The sequence below is a fragment of the Phragmites australis genome, chromosome 12 (assembly GCF_958298935.1).
Source record: "Phragmites australis chromosome 12, lpPhrAust1.1, whole genome shotgun sequence".
Taxonomy (NCBI): domain Eukaryota; kingdom Viridiplantae; phylum Streptophyta; class Magnoliopsida; order Poales; family Poaceae; genus Phragmites; species Phragmites australis.
In genome coordinates this window covers 19,628,768-19,654,043 of record NC_084932.1, presented here as the reverse complement: position 1 = coordinate 19,654,043, position 25,276 = coordinate 19,628,768, and the positions used below count along the sequence as shown (strand labels likewise).

The 25,276-nt window shown below is 42.3% G+C and overlaps 1 protein-coding gene across 1 annotated transcript; it reads right to left on the bottom strand.

Annotated features, from left to right (window-relative positions):
• Positions 1–6,995: 6,995 nt before the first annotated feature.
• Positions 6,996–8,141, bottom strand: LOC133887502 (uncharacterized). Its single transcript, XM_062327482.1, has one exon. The coding sequence runs from the start codon at positions 8,073–8,075 to the stop codon at positions 7,377–7,379; it is 699 nt and encodes a 232-aa protein (XP_062183466.1). The 5' UTR covers positions 8,076–8,141; the 3' UTR covers positions 6,996–7,376.
• Positions 8,142–25,276: the final 17,135 nt, after the last annotated feature.

The following is a 25,276-nucleotide window of genomic DNA, read 5'->3' as shown; positions in this document are numbered from 1 at the left end:
AGGGTTTTATACATCTGAGTTCCTCACCTTGGGATGCTCGGCACTCTTTGTGAAGAAGAAGGATGACACTCTGCGAATGTGTGTTGATTACCGTCCGTTGAATGAGGTCACGGTCAAGAACAGGTATCCGCTCCCTAGGATCAACATTCTATTTGACCAGCTGACCGGAGCCTAAGTCTTCTCGAAGATTGACTTGAGACTGGGCTATCATCAGATCAAGGTTCAACCAGAGGATATCCCGAAGATGGCTTTCTCGACTCGATAAGGTCTTTATGAGTTCACCGTCATGTCCTTCAGATTGACGAATGCACCGACATTCTTCATGTATTTGATGAACACAGTATTCATGGAGGAATTGGATAAGTTTGTCGTGGTTTTCATCGACGACATCCTTATATACTCCAAGACTGACGAAGAGCATGTTGAGTACCTCTGTATTGTTCTTGGCCGGCTTAGAGATTATCAACTCTATGCCAAGTTCAGCAAGTGTGAGTTCTGGCTCAGGGAGATAGCTTTTCTGGGTCATGTTCTATCAGGGAACGGTGTTGCAGTTGACCCGAGCAAGGTGCAGGATGTGCTCGATTGGATTCAGCCCAAGAATGTCACTGACATCCGGAGTTTTCTCAGACTCGTGGGCTATTACCGCCAGTTCATAGAGAATTTCTCCAAAATAGCCAAGCCGATGACAGAATTGTTGAAGCAAGGCAATATGTTTGAGTGGTCAAGTGACTGTGAGACAGCTTTCTAGACTTTGAAGAAGTTACTCACAACCGCTCCGGTTCTCGCCCAGCTAGATGTGAACAAGGGTTTTGACGTCTATTGCGACGCTTCTGGTATGGGTCTCGGATGTGTCCTTATGCAAGAAAGCAGGGATGTCGCATATGCCTCACGTCAGTTGAAATGCCACGAGGAGAACTATCCAACACATGACTTAGAGCTTGTGGCAGTCATGCACGCCCTAAAGATCTAGCGTCACTATCTGATGGGTAATTTGTGTCATATCTACACAGATCACAAAAGCCTCAAGTACATCTTCACACAGGCGGATCTGAATATGAGGCAGCGAAGGTGGCTCGAGTTGATCAAAGACTATAAGCTGAAAGTGCATTATCACTCCAGTAAGGCGAATGTGGTCGTCGATGCCTTGAGTAGGAGAGCTCACTGTCATTGTCTTACAGCCTCGCTTATGGACTCTACACTTTGTAATGATTTCTAGCAACTCGGACTTGAAATGGTTCCGGATTGGTTTATTGCAAATATGGAGATCAAATCCACTCTTCTGGATAAAATCAAAGCTGCTCAGAAGAAGGCATGGCCCGAATTCGAGAGAAGATGAAGATTGGTCAGGCTTTATGCTTTTCTGAGGATGAGCAGGGAGTTCTTTGGTTTGGGAACCGTCTAATGGTTCCAAAGGTTTGGTCATTGAGGAAGAAAATTCTGGATGAGGCTCATGACTCGTTGTTGTCTATTCATCTGGGCAGCACGAAGATGTATCAAGACCTAAAGCCCCGATTCTGGTGGACTCGCATGAAGCGAGAGATCGCTCGGTATATCTCCAAGTGTGATGTCTGCCGAAGAGTCAAAGCCGAGCATCTGAAGCCAGCCGGTACGCTTCATCCTTTGCCTATTCCGTCCTAGAAGTGGGAAGAGGTTGGAATGGATTTCATTACTGGTTTGTCGAAGACTTCTCAAGGGTATGACTCGATCTGGGTCATTGTCGATCGGCTCATGAAGTCAGCACACTTCCTTCCGGTGAAGACTCAGTATAGTGCTAAGGACTACGCCGAGTTGTATCTCATCAGAATTGTGTGCCTCCATGGGGTTCCGAAGAAGATCATTTCTTATCGAGGCATGCAGTTCACTTCTCATTTCGGGAAAAGCTTTCAAGAAACTCTGGAAACCGAGCTCTTCCACAGCACAGCATATCACCCTCAAACTGACGGTCAAACCGAATGGGTGAACCAGGTTCTGGAAGATATGCTTCGAGCTTGTGTCCTCACTTATGGGAAGAGGTGGGACATGTGCTTGCTATTTGCGGAGTTCTCTTACAACAATATCTTCCAAACGAGTATTGGGATGGCGCCCTTTGAAGCTCTCTATGGCAGAAGGTGCCGAATGCCGTTAAATTGGTCCGAATCCGGCGAACAGGCTTTCCGGCTTTGGTTAAGGAAGCGGAAGATCATGCTCTGAGCATTCGGAAGAGTCTTCTCACGGTTCAATCCCGGCAGAAGAGCTATGTGGATCGCCACCGTCGAGAGCTCACATTTGAGGTTGGAGATCATGTGTACCTTGAAGTATCGCCTCTCAAAGGCGTGCGAAGGTTTCAAGTCCGAGGCAAACTAGCGCCTCGTTATGTGGGACCTTTCCAGATTGTTACTTGACATGGAGAGGTGGCATATCAATTGGACTTGCCTCCGTCTCTCAACCGTGCACAATGTGTTCCACGTATCACAATTGAAGAAGTGCCTCCGAGTCCCGACCGAAGTCGTTGATGTTGCACCCCAAGAGTTGCAACCGGACTTGTCGTACTATGAACAGCCAATCCGAATCTTGGATGAAGCCGATCGCAAGACATGGCGAAGTTCCATCAAATTCCTTAAGGTCCAATGGAGCAACCACACGGAAGCCGAAGCTATGTGGGAGTGAGAGGATAAGCTCCGCTCCGAGTATCCGGAGTTCCTTGAGAACATGTAAATGTTAATGTAATATAGCATATTTGGAATCTCTCACGTGTCTAAGTTATTGCCATGTGAATAAAGATGTGCATTGGATTCTATCTCTCACAGCGTGGTTCCTAGACTCATCATGCTCTTCCGCGACATATACCGAGGGTGAGATTCTTTTTAAGGGGGGAGGTTTGTCATGTCCTGAAATCCGTAATTGCATGTTTAATATTAAACATGTGTTATTTGAGTTATATTCAAATTTGGATCGCTTTCGATCGCCTGATTGGAATTTGAGCTGCAGTTATGTGATCAGATGCCCCTAAGGAATTAAATCGTGACATAAAAATTTTCAGGATTTTTGGAGCACAATAGCACTTCAATTTGGATTAATGAAGTGAGCGGAAAGAAAATTGAAGAGAGAATTGAATTAAAAGCAAAATCGGACTTTTTCTCTAACTTGTGAGGCCCACATGAGATAAATATCTCTCTCTCTCACTCAAAAGGGCACCCCCTCTCTCTCCTCCCTCACTCCCCACGTGCTCCTCTCTCTCCAACTGGCCACACCACAGAGGAGCCCCCACTCTCACTCTCCCACCTCTCTCTCTAGCTCTCCCTTTTCCCCTTGGTTCCTGTCACTACAAGCGAAGCCGAGGTGCGTATGTGGTACCCACGCGACCACATGCTCGAGAGCTACTCATCCGTCCAATTTATTTTTGTTTTCCCGAAGGATTCGAGCTGGTTTTGATCGTTTTAGGCGTTCTAGGTTGAAACACTTGGAGCACCATAGTTCTTCTTTGTCCCGAGCGTTTCGCTTCTTCCCGAAGGTCGCAAAGCAAGGCAAAAGCATCCTTGGTGAGTCTCCTAGGCTTCCCATGGCATGAACTTGCATTTGGATGGTCGATTTAGGTTTTGGATCACTTTTTGAGAAGTCCAGCATTCTTGAGGTTTAGAAGAAAAGAGTGGATTTTATATGAGATTTGATTTAGGAATTGAGCTGCTAGGTAGTTAAGTGAGTTCTAGACTCTCTAAACTCTCCCAAATGTATCCCCCTTTGGGTTGGAGAAGATCGTAAATTGATTTGGCAAAGTTTTGCCCCAAATAGGGGAAGTTTTGGAAAATTCGGAACCTCTGGACAATTGTTTGGAGGTTCCGCAGTGCGAAGTATACGTGAAAATGTGCAGATAGTCTGGAAAAATGCGGAGGTTCCGCATAAAAGTGCGGAAGGTCTGTAATTACTATTCATCAGGCGCGTGAAGGCTTGTAAAATTCATAATTAATTCATCTGAACTCCAAACGACGTGAGACCAGTTGCGTTAGCTTCAAATGAGTATGAACTACATGTTAAAAGTGTTGAAACTCCATAAAATACTTTTGATAATTGATGAGTTAATTAAATGTGTTTCCGCTTGTTTAAATCACCGATAATCAATAACATCTCATAAAATTGTGAAATCACTTGGGCAATTCATGTTTTGCGCATCTTATGGCATGCATTGTTTCATTTCATCCATACTCATGGCATTACACGTGTTATTCTTTTTAGAGAACGGCGATCCGACGATCCCGGCGAGCAAGGGCGATCCGGAGGTATCCCACCTTTGTGAGCCAGTGCATCAAGGCAAGCAACTAACACATTTCACCCATGTCAAATTTGGAAGTCTCAATTGATGAATATGCTTATGTATGTATGCATATGTCGGGTACCCTTAGGTAGAACCTATGCTGATTGCATCTTTCTACTTTGGTCAATTGTTCAAATAATTTCAGTTGTTCAAGTAATTTCCTTGTAGCCTAGGGATGGTGGTATATCTAGATACGAGTACGATATACATGCTTAGCAATGCTTAGGTCTTTCGGTAGAAGTCGAACGACGGTGTTTTTTGTGGTTCGCGAGTATAGGGATTACTATTGATTACAAATACATGCTAATGGTGAGATGGTTGGTGAGTGGTGAGTATGAGACGAGATGTGGACGGTGTTAGGGGTGTCGTCTGCCTTGGAGGGAAGTCCTGGGGGCAGGTCGGGAGAGGAATCCGGAGCATCATAGACCGCTTGCATCGTTTAAGACCGTCCGTCGGTACCGTTGGCTTTAACACTTACCTTACTCATCACATGCTGATCTAATGGTAAGACGAGCCGAATACCTTCGTAGCTGTGGCTTTGTGGGCATGAACATCGACGGTGTGAGCGGGTGGGTTTGTAAGTGGTACTAGTTTACTCCGAGAGTAGTTCTAGTATCGCCGTACCGAGCGATATATGCCCCCACACGGTTGGGGTTGGTTGGGAAACGTTGTCACAGGTACCCCTTTGTGTGCAATTTAGCGGGTGGCACAAGCCGTATGGTTCTCGTGTCATGTGGGTCCAAGAGTATCCCCTGCATGGTGTATAAATAGCTCGAACTGCCGCACTCTCGGTCATGAGCATGATCCGTATCGGTCATAGAGGTTCGTTGTGGATTTGTGGTGATGGTATGGACATGGTAACTATGTGGGAGTGGTCAGAGTTGGTACTTGTTATACTTTTGATACACATGTCAATCACACACTTATGTTCAGTTGGTGGTACAAGGTAGTTTCATATATGTTAGCTAAGTTAGTTGCACATACATATGTCTAGGTTGCTTACCGCTTTACCGCATGTTTAATCCTTGTTACTAGCTAATGCATGATTCTTGAAGTCAAGCTATGTATATATGCTCTATATTATGTAAGACTTGCGATTACCTTCGTACTCAGGATGCTGCCCTTTAGTTAATGCAGGTTCACAGGTCGGCGAGAAAGAGACGGTGATCGGCTACTTTGTGCCTGCTGATCAGGGTGGCGAACAGGAGTAGTACACTCTACTCCGAACTCAGTGTTTTGGTATAGAGTCTAAGGGTATATGGCTCAACATCCTTTTGTTGTATAGTTTTCTTCCACTGCATAGTGGTTATTTCCTTTCGATGTAAATTGTGAAAACAACTGCATATTTAAAGACCTGTAATATAATATTTAATTACTCATTCTTTCTTTAAGCTTCGTTGTGATGCTATATGTTGATAAGATATGTGTTCCGATCCTGGGCATAAAACACGTGCCGGGACTACCGGAACAGTATTCTGATTAATTGTTGAAGTCATGATTAGATAAATGATCAACTTAATGATTAATTAAAATACTGTTTGACAGTTCCTCACAGTAGAGAAACGAGGGAGGAAGAGATGGGGAAGAAGAAGAGTAAGAGGTAGAGAGGAGAAAGAAGTCATCCCTCTTAGAATTTAGTTTCACCACTGCATATACATGTGACGGATGATATCGTCGGGGACCCACCAATATACGGCGATAACTGCATCCAAAGGCCTCGTTTGTGCACGCCAATTGACCTGCCGGCGATCCCCTCGGCTGCCTTTTCGGACTTGGCACTTGAGGTATGGCGTCGTAGATCTCTTGGTAGCTTCACCGGGCTAAAGCGAAAATGCACACCATCGTCAAATATGGGGCTCAGCAACGACAGGCTGTTTTGGTGTGCTCACATATGCGGGAAAAGATACACAACAGAATGACAACTAACTAATGCACCGATTGTACAATCCCAACTGATTCTTGGGACTGAAGGTCCCAAAGCTTCACATCTTTGCACCACGACGGGGCCATCAGGGAAAGCGATGATGACAGGGAAAGCGACGAGCGCAACAACGACAGGACGGCGACGAGCTCACCGACCAAAATATGTACACATATGCCTGCACCTTTCATATAACCCCTATCTTTTTCCTTTTTCAGAGGACCTATCATCGACAAGTATAGTACAGTATGTAAGTGCGTGCTTAAACGAAAGGTGAAATTCCATTTCTCCACTTGTTAAACCAGGTTCTGCCTTTCCATGGCCACATTTCCTGCTGTGCTACCCACACAGGATATACTGCTACACGAGTTGCGTAAAAGATGGCCAAAAGTGGGCAGCGAATCGGCCGCATAAAAAAGCCGGATGCCACCATAGGAGGAGCCTACAAACATGGCGCATCCATCCTCCTTTTTTGCTTAGCTCCCAAGCAAAGAACAGAGCATTCCTACTAGTTGCCAGAATTAGCTTCAACCAACTGGCCAACTAACTAAACCAAGAAAAGGATAGATTAGCGAAGCCTCCAAATTCAACCTAGTACTTCGATCAAAGCTAAGATAAACCGAGGGCACATTTCGAGAAGCACCAAAATTCTGTAGGAATTCAATTTCATCGGAAACGGTTCAATTCCCGATTGAACCAGCGAAGGCTTCGGGGCCTGTAATGTGTGCGCAACACAGGAATTCCCAGGGTTCTTCAAGTTTTATCAAGCAAGAAGCTTGGGGCAAATTGGAAGTCAAAGCCCTAGGTTATTCAAATCATTTGCAGACATTGTAAGTCCTAGGTATTCAAATAATTTACACATGCAGGGCACTACATTTACATTACACCAACACCAACCCAACCACACATTGCCAATTCCACAAGCTGCATATGTACACCAAGACTAATTTGATTGATAAACACCACATGAAAATCGTTATTATTATGGTACTGGTATACGAGAGTGTCAAAGGCTCATTTAGTGGCTAAGCGAGTATTAAGCATCCCTTAATCCACCTGCATCTGCTAAACCCTCCAGTACCGGGAAAAAGGCATCAAAACCCCAACAACTAAAAGTACAAGCAAACCTAGATGAGCAGGAAAGGAATCAGCGGGTCGTCTCACCGACTAGTGGGACCCCCACAGGCCCCACCCCCTCCAGCTGAGCACGGCGCCCCACCCGCGCCGCCGCTTCTCCTCCTCGCCGCCGCGGCCGCCGCCGCAATCGTCCTCGCCGACGGCGAATGTGGTAGCACTAGATTCCTCCTTCGCCACCTCTTCCTCAGCCTCGACATCCTCGGCGCCGCCCTCCACCTTCGCGGGCTCTTGCGGAACAGGGAGAACGGCCGGTGACGGCGGCGTGGGGGGCTCCACGGCGAGCTCCTTGCCCTTGCCGGCCTTGCCCTTGGCAGCGCGCTTCTTGCGGCCGCGGCGTCCCTTGCAGCCGGCCTCCTCCTCCTTCTCCTTCCTGGCCAGGTGCTCCTCGAACGCCTCGATGGCGCGGTGGATGGCGTCGCGGTCGCACTCGGGGGACCCGTCCCAGCGCGACCAGTACGCCGTGTAGCACCCGAAGCACCCGCACGCGAGCTCCGGCCCGTGCGCCCTCGCCTCATCCGCCGGCGTCTGCGGCGCCGAGGACCGCAGCGACGCGAGCACCAAGTACGCCAGCACCTCCTTCCCCTCCGCCCCGAGCGGTGCCACCGCGGCCAGCACCGCCGCGGGCAGCAGCCGCATCAGCACCGCCGCCGCCGTCATCTCCCCTCCTCCACCTCCCCCAACCGCCGCTGCCGCCGGCGACGGCGAGGGATGCACCTTGCCCTTTCCCATTCCTTCTCGAGTCTTCGCCTTTCCGCTAGTTTATTTTTCGGTTTCCCAAAATAATTTCGTGGTTGGTTTGGCTTGCCTGGCTTTTAAGCGACCTCTGGGCTACTCTGGTGGGGCCGTGTATTTTTTTTTTATGCGAAGAGGCGGTAGGGTGGCGGAGCGGATTAGGTGCGGCGGGATCTTCTGCGGCGGAGGCGACAGTGGGGTTTGGTGGGGTCGGCGTGGTGTCAAGCGTCGGATTCAGGACGGGACCGTCGGGATACGATGGGCGGTGAGGATGTTCGTGGGATAGAGGATCAGGGTGTGACCGTGTAAGCTGTAACCAGGTGTGTGGCGCAGTTACGCTTGCGGATAGGAGTAATTCAGTCTCTTGTACGAGTTTAACTTTACAATGCTTTAGTTGTGGTGAGGAGATGAAGCACGATTACGGAAGCGCTTCGCTAGGCCGGTAGATTACGAAATGCTCTTTGTTTTTTGGCATGAGTAATACAAGACTATTTTAATAAATCACGATGTCCGTTCCTCCTCCATTTTTTTGCAAAGGCATTATATTGCCATTGGCCAAATCTTGGTTACTAAATAGATCGAGTTATCTGAAAAGGCAAAAGGAGGTTAAGTTTGTTTTTTGCGAAGAAAAGGATGTTAGGTTTTAGATAAAATGCGACCAAAATAGTATCTCAAACACAAACAGTGAAGTAGCTTGGGACAGGAGCATCGATGCTGGACATGGAAACAAAAAATTTTGGGTGAAAAAGTGCCGAGCATTTGAAGCTAAATGTATTCTCTCGTCTATAAATTTGTCATCTGCGAGTACAATCATATGTCTTCGTAGAGGAATAGAATGAGAAAAAAATCATTTAGGGCCCATTTCCATAGGCCTAATACTTGGTCTAAAAAATAGGCCTAATACATGGCCCAACCACATTGATGGTCTGCAGGATTCGACCCATCCAACTGCCCAAAATCCCATCCCACCCAGCCACCCCTCAGCCAATCGCAGGCTTTCTATGTCGGTGACCAATTCTGCACTTCTAGTCGAATAACTTAGGGATAGGGAAAATAAGTAAGGTGCTTGTTGGGGATTAACTCTTGCCGTCCCCGTATTAAAGGGCAACTACGAAGTTAGTTAGAGTTGGAGTCGCTGCGAGGCAACCGCCGTGTCGGCAGAATCTTCCACGACCGGTTCGGCGAAGGCGAAGACTGGTCTGCCCCGACTATCGGGCGAAGCTCCAGTCCGTGTTCTAGGCCTTTGTCTAGAGGTGACGAAGACGGGACCAGCCCTTCGCCTGGTGGTGGCGAAGACAGGATCAGAACTTCGCTCGGAGACGGTGAAGGCAGCTCTTCAAAAGGCTGGGCGGAGAGAGCTTCGACACCCTTCGGTTGAGAAATAACTGGACAGTGGGCCCAACTGTCATGGGTGCTGTTGTGGTTATGGGACCATGCTTAATTGTACCATATTGCCCCTGAATATTTCGGGGATGTAGCAGGTTATGGGGTAATAAGTGTAAACCGGGCCCGTGATCGCTGAGTATGGGCTATAAATAGAGCCACAATGTAAACATGAACAGAACTCCAAGACTGTTCATCTTCCAGTACACATCACATAAAGAGCCTTCGCCAGTTCTACCCCTGAAGGGCCATCTTGTTGGGGAATTCGATCCCAACAGTGCTACTGGGGAGGGTAGCTCACGCCCAAACCTAAAATTTAGGTTCGATTTGTTTCTTCTTATTAGTTTTTTTAAAGAATAAAAAATTAATAAATTGAAACAAATATTACATTTATTATTTGTTTGTGATTTTTCTGATAAGCTAATTTATAGTGAAATGAACTAAAAACTGATAAGTGGTTAAGATTAGTTTTTTTGAAAAACTGATATGCTAAAAATCTAAAAATTTAGCCTACAAGCTAACAGTTTTTCTCAGAAACTATAAATATTTTTTCAAATAAACAACTTTTTTAAAAAATATAAATTTTAGCTATATCAAATATAACCTTAGTATTGCTCATTTGAGCCCATAATACTAACGTCCCAATCATATCTAAATAGCAAATTTTGCTCTTGGACACCTTTCAAGGGTGGTTTTACTAGAAGACACCAGTTTTATTAATCTTTGCTGCTAGACACTTCGAATACGTGGATATTAGCTACAACACACTTCAACGATTAAAATATAATATTTTCCCATAGACTTGTTTCCGAGCGTGCGGACGCTGTCTGGACGGTACGCACGCACCACCTGCCGTCCGATTGGCATCCGTCGTCGGCGCGTTCGTGAGAGGCGTATGCTCTCGCTCGGACATATCGATACGCACGGTTCAAACATTGGGAGGCGCGCCCGGGGACATTTCGTCGTCTGCCTTCTCTCTCTAGGTTTATCTCTCTGGCTCTCTCTCACTCGCGGGCGATTTCCCTTTCCCCTCCTCAAATCGATCGCCTATGGTTTCGGTTTTTCAATGTTTGATCTAGTGGGAGAAGTCGGAATTGGAAGCGGGGGGAAGGTCACACAGGAAGGTGAGATCGATTTTTCCAGTCGATTTCGTGCTGCAATCGGATGGTTTTTGAGTGTTTGTGCCTTTGATTTCCAGCGGATTGGAAGCGGGGGGGGGGGGGGGGATCTTCGCGCACGAAGTCGAGCTGGTTCGTTTCGTCACACGCCTCTATCAGGTTCGTGTTTCTGTTTCTCTCTCTAGCTCTCTCTCACTCCCGGGCGATTTTGCTTCCGTTCCCCAAATCGTGTTAATAGTCTGTTATTTGGTGTTTTGATGTAGTTGGAGTAGTCGAAATCGGAAGCGGGGGAAGGGCACACAGGAAGGTGAGATCTCGCACTGTTATTCTTGTCGATTTAGTTCTCTCCACTCGAAATCGGATGCGAGATTTTTTTGTGGTTTTTGAGTGTTGGACGCGGCTAACAAGTCTTTCCGTCGAGTGTTTCCGTCGGGTTTCTGATTTAGTTCTGACGACGGACATATCCTGTGCCCATCAATTGCATTGAGCAAGCTTTTGTGTTTTGTTTTGCATGTCATGCAAGTTTGCGAAGAAAATCGATAGATTGATTAGGAGATGCTGTAAACAGTAGTATTGCTGCAGTTCATCAGTAGATTAGCTTTTGTGTTATGGGTACACTTTTTTTTGTGCAAGTGCAAAACAGTAGTATTGCTGCAGTTATCGAAAAATGGGTTCCATACCAGTTTATTCTTGGGCAAAATTTTATGATCAACTTTTTAGGTATTGAACATTTGACATATGATGTATGCTAGTTTTTGGGCATTGGAGCTACCTATTTTTTTCTTGTTTTGTTTTTTTGTTGGGCTAAACATATAGTTTGTTTAAGAAATAGGGCTAATAAAAGAAAGTTAGTTCAGCATAGTAACCTCAATGTGGCAAAGACTAATGCTTGGTTTTGGAAATGTTTCACCATGGCAGGATACTAGGATTACTTAGTTTTTAGTGTGTATTCCTTTTTAAAGATAAATAGATCAGATGCATGCAGCTAATCACAAGATTATGTGTTGTCATTGTGTTATTAGGTAATGGCAAGGATAAATGGGAAGAAAAAGGATGTTCTATCTTCTTCGCGTAGCAATCATGTTGGGAAGCGCAACTATGGGGTATGTACAGCTAATTTTTTTTTGATTTTTTAATGATATTTTTCTTTTTTAGGATTTTTGTGCAAATATTATAAGCAAGTTTTATCAAATGCAAAAGCAACTGGTTTAAAACAATGATGCAGTTTTGTTCATCGATTATTGCATTTGTGCATCCTGTTCTCTACTGCCCCATATGTGTCTTATGATCAGAAAATCAGTACTTGCTGGGGGTTTTTATCCTTCTTTGGTGTTTGATTGTTTATTTGAGTGTCTCATATGCATCCATGTTGATCGTTTTAGAATTAACATAATCTCTTTTGCATTTTGTGCATATGCAGTAGGGATAGAGCACATTTTTTGTATATGCTTACGAGCACTCATATGTGCATGCTTTTGTTATCCAAAAAACGCAGGCCACCTGATTACTAGGGATAGAGCACCTTTTTCCCCCCTGTTGATCACTCACCTTTTTTCTTTTTTTGGTGAGCAGCAGGGATGAAGCTAATAAAAGTAGGTTTGAACACCTTGTTCAGTGTGCATTTTTCTGAAAAGATGAAAGCAAGTTCTATGAATATGGAAGCAGTTCTTTCATAATCATTTGCCGCATGCACACTGACTATATAGTTTTTTTACTCATATGGTTTTACGCATGGCACACTGATTATGCAGTTTAGTAACCAAACCATAGATTTATTTTTTTTTACTGTCTTTTATTTAATACAGGGTGCCAGAAATAGAGCTTCACCAGCAAGACTTGTCAAATTGTACAAAACTATGTCACCTGAGCAGCAAAACATGATAGAAATCATTGGGTTTGGTGGGTTGCTTAACATCGGAACCAATGTGTTACCTATTGATCTAACAAAGTGGGTGATAAGTACCTTCCAATCCGAAACAAGTGAACTTGTGATACCTGGGAGAGGGAGGGTGAGTTTTGCAGCTGAAATAGTTCACAAGATTTTCGGTCTGCCAAGGGGAGGGAATAAGGTGATCTATGACTTCGATGTTGAAGCCATCAATTTCATTCATAAGGAATACTAAATTGATGATGGTGTGGCACCTCAGATCAAAACAATTGTGAAAAGACTAAAAGATAATAAGAATGCAGATGAGGATTACCTTAGGTCTTGGCTTATGTTGGCTGTATCCACATTCTTGTGCCCAACCACTTGTATGTTCATTAGCCCAAAGTGTTATCCTGCCTTGCGCGATTTATCAAAAGTCAAGGAGCTTAATTGGTGCCAGTTTATGGTTGATTCATTGAAAACTTCTGTACATGAAATGCAGACCAAGAATTCTGTTAAGGGTTGCCTCTTCTTTCTTGTGGTAAGCTATGCAAGATACTATCCTTTACTAATTAGCATTTTTTGGTTCTTTTTCAGCTGTAACGTATTGAGGTTTTTTTCAGTGTATTTCTTTACTAATTAATTCCTTCACGGACTATAGATTTTCCCATTTAATTTCTTTAAACATATATTTAGCCACACATACATTGCTAAAATAAATAAGTAATGGTGATATGCATGGTCTTGCTAGAGCACTTTTTCCATTTTCTATGCAAGAGTTTATTTCCACGTGCTCATTCTGCTACACTAACATGTGCCTAGTATTTGCACCATGCTAAGTTCATTGACAGCTACAAGTAGTATGCTTTGTCAGAAATTGAGTGGATAGGACATCTGTTGTTAGTAACTAATACTTTTCTGTCATATATTAACAACAAGTCAATGTTGTTTTCTTTTTCGTAGAGATGTAGTGGACAAGCTGCTTGATATGACCACGCCATCAAGCAACATGTTACAACCTCCAATTCAAGCTACACCAACTCAAGTACCACCTACATCGACACCAGCCCAAGTCTTTGATGGACCGATTACATGTAGTCGAGCAAAGAAGCTACAACAAGAGGTGAACGCGCTATTTTATGAAGTTCATCTTAGTATTAATGAGAAGTATATACTGCCTAAGTTGTGCACGTTGCTATTGCTCAGGTTCACCAAGGAGGATGGCAAGAACACACAAGGTGATGACTACAGAGAAGAACCACACTCGAACCAGGCCAGTCCTGCAGAACAGTCGGAAAGAAACATTCATAACTTTTGATTTCCAAAGGATATGAAGGTGAATGAGCACATTTTGGAAATCTTATTAAGTCTAGTTTTCAATGCCACAGGGCCGAGTACTTTGGAATTTCCAATGCTAAGTTTCGACTGGATTAGTGAAGACTGGTCAGAAAGTCAACAGTCATCCTGATGTTCAAGTTCCCGTGTAAAAATGTACCACTCTAGAAAGTTTTGTGGTGCATTCTGCACATGGTGTGAAAGCTTATCAAGTTAGCTTTCCAATGCAACCAACAGCACATCATTTGGACTTTCCAAGATGGAGTTATTGCCAAAACACTGAAGACTGCGCAGAAGACCAACAGCCACGCGGGAACTACTCAGAGACTCTTTTCGTGGAAGCCTATTCACATAGTCTATCTTTTTATTTTCTTTTCGTGTTTATACCTATCTAGGAGGGCTGTTCCTAGTATAAATACCCCATTGCTTCATAGCAAACGCAGACTTTTTGATAATCGAAATACAGAACCCCTTTATTCAGCTGTGTGCTAACAAATATTGAGAGTGATCTCTACCTCTTTGCTCTTGTGATTTCCTTTGCGGGATTACAGAAGCGGCGGCTTCATCCGCTCCCAATTGGTGCTCCTACTCCCTTCAAGGTTCGCCTTGATTGATTGTAGGCTGTGTTGGTTGGTTCTTTGAGAGTGTGGTTGGGCGAATACTCGATTCAGGTTGCCGGTTAAAGACGGTGGTTGGCTTCGAGTTTGATTTGCCAGGTTGCACTAGTTATCGCTGCTTGCAGCAAGTTATCTTGGCTTCTTTGAAGCTAGTTATCTGGTGATTGATCTTACGTCGTGAAGATCGGGACATCGTAACGTATCATCTGGTATCAGAGCTTTCGTTCCCACGGTAGGATTCTTTACCCTTAGCTACATATATTTTTGTTTCGTCCTATCCACCAAAAAAAAAGCCTGAAAATTTTTTTTTGGCCATAGCCCTTTGTTTCAATCTGTTATTTTAGTGAGTTTTGTTAAGTTTCAGTCCATTAGAGTCTTTGTTTTAGTTGCTGATCATATCATCCTTTGCGTATCCTTTGAGCCTCTTTCATATATCTGAAAATCCCTACAAAAAAAAAATCTATAGCCAACATCATCCTTCGCGTAAACTTTGATCCTATCAAGTTATAGCTTCTGGTTGTGTTCTGTTCTATCATAAAGTGTGCAAGTGTTATAGCTGATCCTTGTGTTTAGTTCTATAAAAAAAAAGTGTGTCAAAAAAAAGAGAAGAAAGAAAAGTTGCAAAAAAAAAGAGAAAGAGTTGAGAAAGATTGTGAAAGAATAGTTGAAGATCAGTTTGTTTATGTGCACGTGCTGAAAGTTTATCACATCAAGTTGTGCAACCAGTTGGCTATTCGTGTTTGGTGCAAAATTTTGGTTGGGTTTGATCGCAACACTTGCATCCCAATCATATTCCTTGTTTGCATCAACTCTGAAATTTCTTTGCGCGTGAGTGTGATCCATTTATATCTTTCATATCTTGTGGTCAGCACTAGGCAGAGTACTTCTAGTTTGGATTATTATTTAACTTTACAACAACTAGAATTCAGATTGCATTCCTTGTGTATCACTCCCCACCAAGCTCCACATACAAGCCATCGTAATCGGTACTCTGGTCTTGTATTCGCCGAACCATCACTTTCTTTTACCACCACACGTTGTTTTTCTTGTAACCCGCAGGGACTTCATAAGAGCTTCGGTTGGTAAGAGAGGTGAGGTTGTGAGAGCTACCAAATTTTTATAATTCCACAAATACCTATTGTCCGTGTTTAGCTAACTTTACAGGAAGATGGGTGGAATTGAGGTAGAAGATTGTGTTACTATGGCACAATTTAATGAACTAAAGCAAAGCATTGAAGATAAGCAAGATAGGTTGACACAAGATCTTCAGCCCTTATGGCTGAAATTAGAGTACGTCGCCAACCTCATGATGGTGCAAGCAACTATGGTGAAGATGGGGAAGAAAGTGAAGGAGGAGCTGCTGCTAGAAGAGCAAGAGAACATGAAAGAAGGAACCGAGGTGCTGCACATGGTAGAGGAAGAGGACGAGGTCGAAGAAATGATGACAATGATGAATCTGAAGATGTGGATGATGATAACCATTCACAATATCGTTTTGGTCGCCGACGTCATAGAGGAGGCAACCATGAGGAGAGGTTCGGAAAGCTGAAATTTACCATGCCAAAATTTGATGGCGGGTCTGATCCTGAAGCTTATTTCACTTGGGAGTTGAAAGTGGACAAGATCTTTCGCCTGCATAATTATTCAGAGGAGAAGAAATTAGCAATGGCATCTCTTGAGTTTGATGGATATGCTCTGATATGGTGGGAACAACTTCTCCGTGATCGTGAAGAAGATGGAGAAAATCCTATTGCTACTTGGGATGAGATGAAGCGAGAAATGAGAATTCGTTTTGTGCCGAAGCACTATCGGCGTGATCTTTTTGATAAATTGCAGAATCTGAAGCAAGGAAGTTTCTCTGTTGAAGAGTATTATAAAGAGATGGAGAAGGCTATGATTAGAGCCAATGTGTATGAAGATGAAGAGCAAACTATTGCACGTTTTATGGCTGGTCTACATCACAATATTCAGCGCATTGTTGAGTTTCAGCCATACCGTCATCTTATTGATTTGGTACATCAAGCAACCAAAGCTGAACGCCAACTGCAGCAAGATGCTAAGAATAGCAAGTCCTTGTCATATGGCACGAGGACTATGTCAGGAGGAAGCAAGTCAATCTCAAGGTTTGCTGCTGCACCCTCATCGGTGAAAAACTCAAGTGGAGGCTTACGTTCTAATGTTCAAGGTGTTTTTAGTGGGAAGAACACTGCTGCCCCAAGCATGAGTTCTAAACCTGCAGCATCCACCTCTACTTCAGTGGGTTCTACAGCCAAGAGTAGTGGGATTCAGTGCTTCAAGTGTGGAGGCCGTGGGCACGTAATTAAGGAGTGTCCAAATAATCGTGTGATCATTGTGAATGATAATGGAGAATTTGAATCAGCTAGTGAAGAGGAAGTTGAGGAAGAGTATGTTGATGAAGCCCATGAAGAAGAGGAACATACCAGGTGTGAATTTGAGCAAGGCACTGTTCTTGTGGTGGCTCAAATCTTGAGTGTTCAGATGAAGGAAGCTGAAATTGGACAGCGACATAATCTTTTTCAAACCAGAGCTAAAGTGCAAGATAAAGTAGTCAAGGTGATCATTGATGGTGGGAGCTGCCATAATCTTGCTAGTCGTGAGATGGTTGACAAGCTTGGTTTGAAACTACAGCGGCATCCTCATCTATACCATGTCCAATGGTTGAATGATTCGGGAGATATCAAGATTGGACATAAAGTAAAAGTTCCATTCAAAATTGGTGAATATATTGACACAGTGGAGTGTGATGTGGCACCCATGTCTGTGTGCCACATGCTGCTTGGAAGACCTTGGCAATATGATCGATATACTCAGTATTGTGGGAGAACAAATCAGTACACACTAGATTTGAAAGGGAAGAAGTTTGTACTCAAGCCTATGACACCTCAACAAATCATGGCTGAGCACTTACAAAAGAAATCTGAAATTAGTCCAGCAAGTAAAGGAGGAGAAGAGCAAAAGAAATTGAGTGCCATCCCCAATTCGGTGAGTGAGTGCCACAAGCCAAATTTGAGGGATAAAAAGAAAGGAGAGGGAGAGCATCTAGTTATGCTAGCCACAAAATCTGAGCCGAGAGAAGTGAGGAACAATCCAGATCAAGTGCTCTTTGTACTTGTGTGCAAAGACATTCTAATTTCACCTAACGATATCACCTCTCTTCCGAGTGTTGTGTCTCATCTTTTGCAGGACTATGAAGACGTTTTTCCAAAAGAAACACCGGCTGGACTACCTCCAATTCATGGGATTGAGCATCAAATCGATCTCATTCCAGGGGCTGCACTCCCTAACCGTCCACCATACCGAACCAATCCTGAAGAAACAAAGGGGATACAAAGGCAAGTACAAGAACTTCTTGATAAAGGTTTTGTTCGAGAAAGCTTAAGTCCTTGTGCTGTTCCCGTGATATTAGTACCTAAAAGGGATGGTTCTTGGAGGATGTGTGTTGACTGTAGAGCTATAAATAATATCACTGTTCGCTATCGTCATCCTATTCCACGGTTAGATGATATGCTTAATGAATTGAGTGGTTCCATAATATTTACTAAAATTGATTTGAGAAGTGGTTACCATCAAATAAGAATGAAAACTGGAGACGAATGGAAAACTGCATTTAAAACTAAATTTGGGCTGTATGAATGGTTAGTTATGCCATTTGGTTTGACTAATGCTCCTAGTACTTTCATGAGATCAATGAACCATGTCCTGAGAGCTTTCATTGGAAAATTTGTTGTTGTCTACTTTGATGATATCCTAATCTACAGCAAGTCTTTTGAAGAGCATGTGAATCACATTCGCCAAGTCTTGGATGAGCTTAGAAAGGAGAAATTATTTGCTAATCTTGAGAAGTGCAGTTTTTGCACAGACCATGTTGTGTTTCTTGGCTTTGTTATTTCAGGAAAAGGAATACAAGTGGATGAATCAAAGGTGAAAGCCATCAAGGATTGGCCAACTCCTACGAATGTAAGTCAAGTAAGAAGTTTTCATGACCTTGCTGGTTTTTATAGGAGATTTGTGAGAGAATTCAGTACCATAGTTGCTCCTTTGAATGAATTAACAAAGAAAGGGGTTGATTTTAAGTGGGAGAACTCACAGGAAAATGCTTTTCAAGAATTAAAGAAACGTTTGACTGAAGCATCGTTACTTGTTCTTCCTGATTTCACAAAAACTTTTGAAGTAGAATGTGATGCTAGTGGGATTGGCATAGGAGGAGTTTTAATGCAACAAGGAAAACCAGTAGCATATTTTAGTGAAAAACTGGGAGGTGCTCAATTGAATTATTCTGTATATGACAAAGAATTGTATGCTTTGGTGCGTGTGCTTGAAACATGGCAACACTACTTATGGCCAAAAGAGTTTGTTATTCATTCCGATCATGAAGCTTTAAAATACTTGAAAGGACAAGCTAAGCTGAACCGTCGCCATGCCAAATGGGTTGAGTTCATTGAAACATTTCCATACATTGTGAAATACAAGAAAGGTAAGGACAATGTGGTTGCCGATGCTTTGTCCCGAAAGAGTGTGTTGCTGAATCAACTCGAAGTGAAGGTGTTGGGTCTTGAAAGTTTGAAAGGTATGTATAATAATGATTCTGAATTTTCAGAACCATATAATCATTATAAAGATGGAAAAGGTTGGGAAAAATATCACATACATGATGGATTTATGTTTAGAGCTAACAAGCTTTGTGTTCCAAATTCTTCGGTTAGATTGCTTTTGTTACAGGAATCACATGGAGGTGGATTAACAGGTCATTTTGGACAAAAGAAAACTTACGAACTGCTGAGTGATAATTTCTATTGACCCAAGATGAGGAGAGATGTCATCAGATTTGTGGAGCGATGCGTCACCTGTCACAAAGCTAAGTCAAAACTAAATCCTCATGGCTTATACACTCCTTTACCTGCTCCTAATATCCCTTGGGAAGACATAAGCATGGATTTTATTTTGGGGTTACCTAGAACTTAGAGAGGAAAGGATTCTATTTTTGTTGTGGTTGATAGATTTTCAAAGATGGCTCATTTTATCCCTTGCAACAAGAGCGACGATGCTTCACATGTTGCTAATTTATTTTTCAGGGAAATTGTGAGGCTACATGGAATGCCTAGGACCATTGTGTCTGATCGTGATGTCAAGTTCGTGAGCTATTTTTGGAAAACGTTATGGGCCAAACTTGGGACCAAGTTGTTGTTTTCAACAACTTGTCACCCTCAAACCGATGGGCAAACCGAAGTGGTGAATCGCACATTGTCAATGTTGCTGCGAACCATGGTGAAAAAGAACTTGAAGATTTGGGAGGATTGCTTGCCACACGTGGAGTTTGCTTATAACAGGACAGTGCACTCTACCACTAACTTGTGTCCTTTTGAAATTGTATATGGTTTCAAACCTATTGCTCCGATAGATTTGTTGCCCCTTCCATTGCAGGAGAGAACCAACATGGAAGCCTCCAAGCGTGCTGCATATGTAAAGAAGATACATGAGAAGACTAAGGAAGCAATTGAACTAAAGGCAGAGCGCAAGGCTGCAAGTGTGAACAAACATAGGAAGAAAGTGATATTCGAACCAGGGGACTTAGTGTGGATACATTTGCGCAAGGATCGCTTTCCTGATAAGCGCAAATCCAAATTGTTGCCTCGAGGAGATGGTCCATTTCGTGTTCTTGCAAAGATCAATGATAATGCATACAAGATAGATCTTCCAGCAAGTTATGGCGTGAGCAACACCTTCAATGTGGCTGACCTATTACCATTCCCAAGTGAAGACGCTTCAGAGTCGAGGACGACTCCTTTTCAAGGGGGGGAGGATGATATGACCACGCCATCAAGCAACATGTTACAACCTCCAATTCAAGCTACACCAACTCAAATACCACCTACATCGACACCAGCCCAAGTCTTTGATGGACCGATTACACGTAGTCGAGCAAAGAAGCTACAACAAGAGGTGAACGCGCTACTTTATGAAGTTTATCTTAATATTAATGAGAAGTATATACTGCCTAAGTCGTGCATGTTGCTATTGCTCAGGTTCACCAAGGAGGATGGCAAGAACACATAAGGCGATGACTACAGAGAAGAACCACACTCGAACCAGGCCAGTCCTGCAGAATAGTCGGAAAGAAACATTCATAACTTTTGATTTCCAAAGGATATGAAGGTGAATGAGCACATTTTGGAAAGCTTATTAAGTCTAGTTTTCAATGCCACCAGGGCCGAGTACTTTGGAATTTCCAATGCTGAGTTTCGACTGGATTAGTGAAGACTGGTCAGAAAGTCAATAGTCATCCTGATGTTCAAGTTCCCGTGTAAAACTGTACAACTCTAGAAAGTTTTGTGGTGCATTCTGCACATGGTGTGAAAGCTTATCAAGTTAGCTTTCCAACGCAACCAACAGCACATCATTTGGACTTTCCAAGATGGAGTTATTGCCAAAACACTGAAGACTGCGCAGAAGACCAACAGCCACGCGGGAACTACTCAGAGACTCTTTTCGTGGAAGCCTATTTACATAGTCTATCTTTTTATTTTCTTTTGGTGTTTATACCTATCTAGGAGGGCTATTCCTAGTATAAATACCCCATTGCTTTATAGCAAACGCAGACTTTTTGATAATCAAAATACAGAACCCCTTTGTTCAGCTGTGTGCTAACAAATATTGAGAGTGATCTCTACCTCTTTGCTCTTGTGATTTCCTTCACGGGATTACAAAAGCGGCGGCTTCATCCGCTCCCAATTGGTGCTCCTACTCCCTTCAAGGTTCGCCTTGATTGATTGTAGGCTGTGTTGGTTGGTTCTTTGAGAGTGTGGTTGGGCGAATACTCGATTCAGGTTGCCGGTTAAAGACGGTGGTTGGCTTCGAGTTTGATTTGCCAGGTTGCACTAGTTATCGCTGCTTGCAGCAAATTATCTTGGCTTCTTTGAAGCTAGTTATCTGGTGATTGATCCTACGTCGTGAAGATCGGGACATCGTGACGTATCACTGCTACTGCTGCAAACATTTGTCTCTTTTCCACTGTCAACATTAAGAAAGGTTGTGATTATTTTTGTAAGCAACTTACTGATCATGGTTAAGCAAGTTAGTGATTCATTTTTCATATGGATCGCTAAATGAGACCCCCTAGGAGTTAGGTCGAAAAGCAGTATTGCGTATTTTTAAAAGCATTTTTTAATTTCAGCAGATTTTGTTTTTTAATACTTAATTGAGTGACCAAATACATATATGCTTTTTTTTTTTGGCAAGGTCGCAACTATACGTAACAATACGTCCTTGTTAGAAGCAAAATAACAATATAGTTATTTTTCGTGTATTCTTTCTCCACAAGCAATACTGTATGTTTTTCATAAGCATTTTTTTGAATCATTGTATAGGAATATAGATTTTTTTTATTTTTTGAGCAAGCCAATTTATTCTCTGCATAATGTAAACCTGCTGTTGACTGAGCAGGTTTAATGAATGTATATTTTTTCATTCATCTGTGCAGGTATTGTACCTTGACTCATTAGCTGTTTCAAATGTTCAAATTTCTAGTGGTCTTCCAAGAGTTGCAGCTTGGAAGAAGCCACTGATTGACAAGGTTATCAAACTTGATACTAATATAGACGGCACCTTCCGGAAACTAAAAGTATGTTTGCCTTTTTTATGCAAATCAATTTTAACAATAGCTTGATGCTTTTTTTATTTCAATGGGGGGGGGGGGGGGAACTGATTTTTTGTTCTTGTTCACTATTTATATTTCAGATTAAGCAAGGGGATCACTCTATTGTTCAGGAATCATTACTCGGACAGATGGAAGACATTGAGAGATTTGTTGCATCAAAGGTCAAACCAAGTCTCTCATCTCAGGTTTGTAAATTATTGTTTTTCAAGACTTTCCATTATGGCAGTTTCACATGGTAGCTACTAGTATTGTGGCAGTTTTCTGTTATCTTGTTTTCAGAAGCAATTCATGTACAAATGATAGGTGTGTTTTATTGAATGTAATCTGAATCTGAAATGAGATAAGCATATCTTATCTTACTTTTTATATTATTCAGTTTTTACTTCTTTTTTTATTTAAGTTGCGCAATCTGTTGAAACATTTTCTTTCTTCCTTTTTCAGAAAAAGAGGATGCTATCTCATGTTGTCAGCAAAGTTTGTATAGGTATCACATAGCTTGTGGGAAACTTCCTAGGAGAGGTCTCTGAAATAATTGAAGGAGACAATCCCATTGATCAAAGTGAAACAACACTTAGAAGATCTAAGCGGACAAAAATCAGTGAAGAAGATAAAGATAATGTTGACGAAACATCCTTGGATTCTGATTATGAAGAGGAAGAAGAATATGACGACGAAGATTATGAATCAAGCCAAGACAATGTGAGTGATGAGGAGGAGCAGGATTCAGGTGCAGATGAAGGCAGAGATGTAGAAGATGAAGAATTGGGTCAGGAGGGAAACCCAGCTAATGATGATGGAGGAAAAGAACCAGATGACAGTGAAGGTAATGAAGAGATTGAAGTTCCACTTGTACGGAGATCAAGGAGGAGCAAGGTTATGGAATCAGGGCACATTGAACCTCATAAGGAGCAGATTGAAGTTCCACTTGTCCTTGTTCAAATGGAGCCAAGCCTCAAAAGGATATGGAATCAGGGCACAGTGAGCATCAACGATAATGCTGAAGCCTGTCCTCAACCTATAGCTGTCATCCCTAATAAAAATGCAGCCAGCGAAGATGTGAGAGGTGATTACAAAGGTAAAGGACTTGCAAAGAGCAGGTGGCCAAAGTTGAAGCTGCCCGAGACAACTGGAACTTCATCAAACATTGCTACAAGTAACTCATGGGATTTCTCGCCCCCCGATTGCAACATTATGAAGTTCATTGACAGTGGTTCGCAACAAGGTGAAGCTGCAGTTCATTTTATAGAGAAAGGTTGCATGGCAGACTGTACCGAGGATGTTCCTGAAGCAAAAGGCCTTCCACTTGAACAAGGCTCTTCTACACATAGCTGGTTAGATGATTTATCTTCTGAGGAGCTAGATAAGCTTTTACAAGATGCTGAAAGGCAGAGGAAAGTTCGAATAGATGAGTCTTGTTCAAGGAACATGAACTTTCATGACAAATCGGTAGCAAGCATTGAAAAAAACATTGAATTGTCACTAATTGAAGACCTTCAAGACAGAACCCCAGCACCAAGTGTTCATGAACCTCCTAGTGGAGCAAGCATTTCTGGTACAGTTACGTTTGAACTTCAGCCAAAGAGGATGTACAAGGTGCCAGCTGCATTGCGGTCTCCATATATTGATTACAGCAGCAAGAATACTTTCAAGTGCAGTAAGGAGATATGCATGGTATACAATGTTGTGTGCCGAGCCTGCGGAAGGTCTACAAGGTCCAGCCAAAGTTCCAGCCCAGAAAAGTATGTCATCTTCATTTTTCATCCACCATATTCAATATAGCTGTCATATTTCTACAATCATTTACACAGTTTTACTTTTTGCATAAATAGTTCGTGATACTTTTTAAGTTTTATTGTTTTGTGCAGCCTTATTATCATCAACTACTTCGCCTACTTCGTTAGTTTGGCTCATCTTTCAGAGTCTGTTAGACCAAAGGGGAAGCTACTGAACACTGTTGCCAAAATTGGAATCTATGCACTGAATAATTTCAATAGAAGGAACCACATAAAACGAATACTGCCATTAAGAGTTGCTGTAAGTTTTTTTTTGGTTTTCTTGAAAATATTGCAGTTCCTGCTTTGCCTAAATATTTTTTGTTCATGACATGTAGCAATACTACTGCAGTAGTATTACAACTGCAGTAGTATTACAACTGCAGTAGTATTGCTAAAACCAGTACCCAAAAAGCTAATACAACTGCAGTAGTATTGCTAAACTATTGATAAACTGCAAAAATTCTACTATTTTGCTAATTGATAGATTGATTAGGAGATGCTGTAAACTGTAGTATTACTGCACTAGATCAGCAATACTACTGATTTGCTTTTATACAGAGTCCGATTTGCTTTTCAATTTTATAATAATTGCTTATTCAATTGTACTGACTTGCTTCTCTCAGTATTCAAAATGACTTTGCCTGTCCAAAATAACTTTTGACATGCTATTTCCATAAATTTACTTATCATTTTTTGTACCAACTCATTCTACATTTATGCTGATTTTTTCTTCAAAATTTGTGTTCAATTTTGTATATTGGTTAGTTTATGTTAGATTGTTTGGAGACATGGAGAGAAAGAAAAACAAGTCTGTTTAGTTTCTGTTGGAGAGGCTGTGGTTACTTTGTTTGATAGCCGCCCTACATGTTACAGATATGAAAGCATTTTTATGTATTTCTGAAAGCAATACATAGTCAACTTAAAAGCTTTTTCCCTGATTATCAAAAAGCAACTTCAAATGAATCACACAATTTTCTGGATTTGCAATAAACTGTTGATTTAGCGTCTCATATTCATAAAGCATTTTTAAAGCATCCCTGACAGCAATACAAAGCCAAGTGCAAAGCATTTTTTGTGATTACTCACATATTTGCTTTATAGTACCTACAGAAACGTTTTTTAACAATGCATATTTTTCATAAGTCAGAATCATGCATACTTTGCTTTTTAGTAGTAACCCCAACTTACAATTTCCCTAAAATATCATGACACGCATTCCTTCTCTCCTCGTGTTCATTTTCATTTTTTTCAATCATTCTGAAACAATGCAGCTTGCACTTACTCTTTATTTCTTTTTGCTAGACTTACCTGCAAGATGGTCAAATAGACCATGCTGAAGTCAAAAGGGCATTCCAAAGACGTATACAACATTTGGATCATTTTCAAATGGTTTGTTCTATCTTGCCTCAATTTTTTCTTTTTTATTAT

Coding starts and splice junctions, on each gene's coding strand:
- LOC133887502 (XM_062327482.1), bottom strand. CDS start 8,075: ATGGGAAAGGGCAAGGTGCATCCCTCGCCGTCGCCGGCGGCAGCGGCG.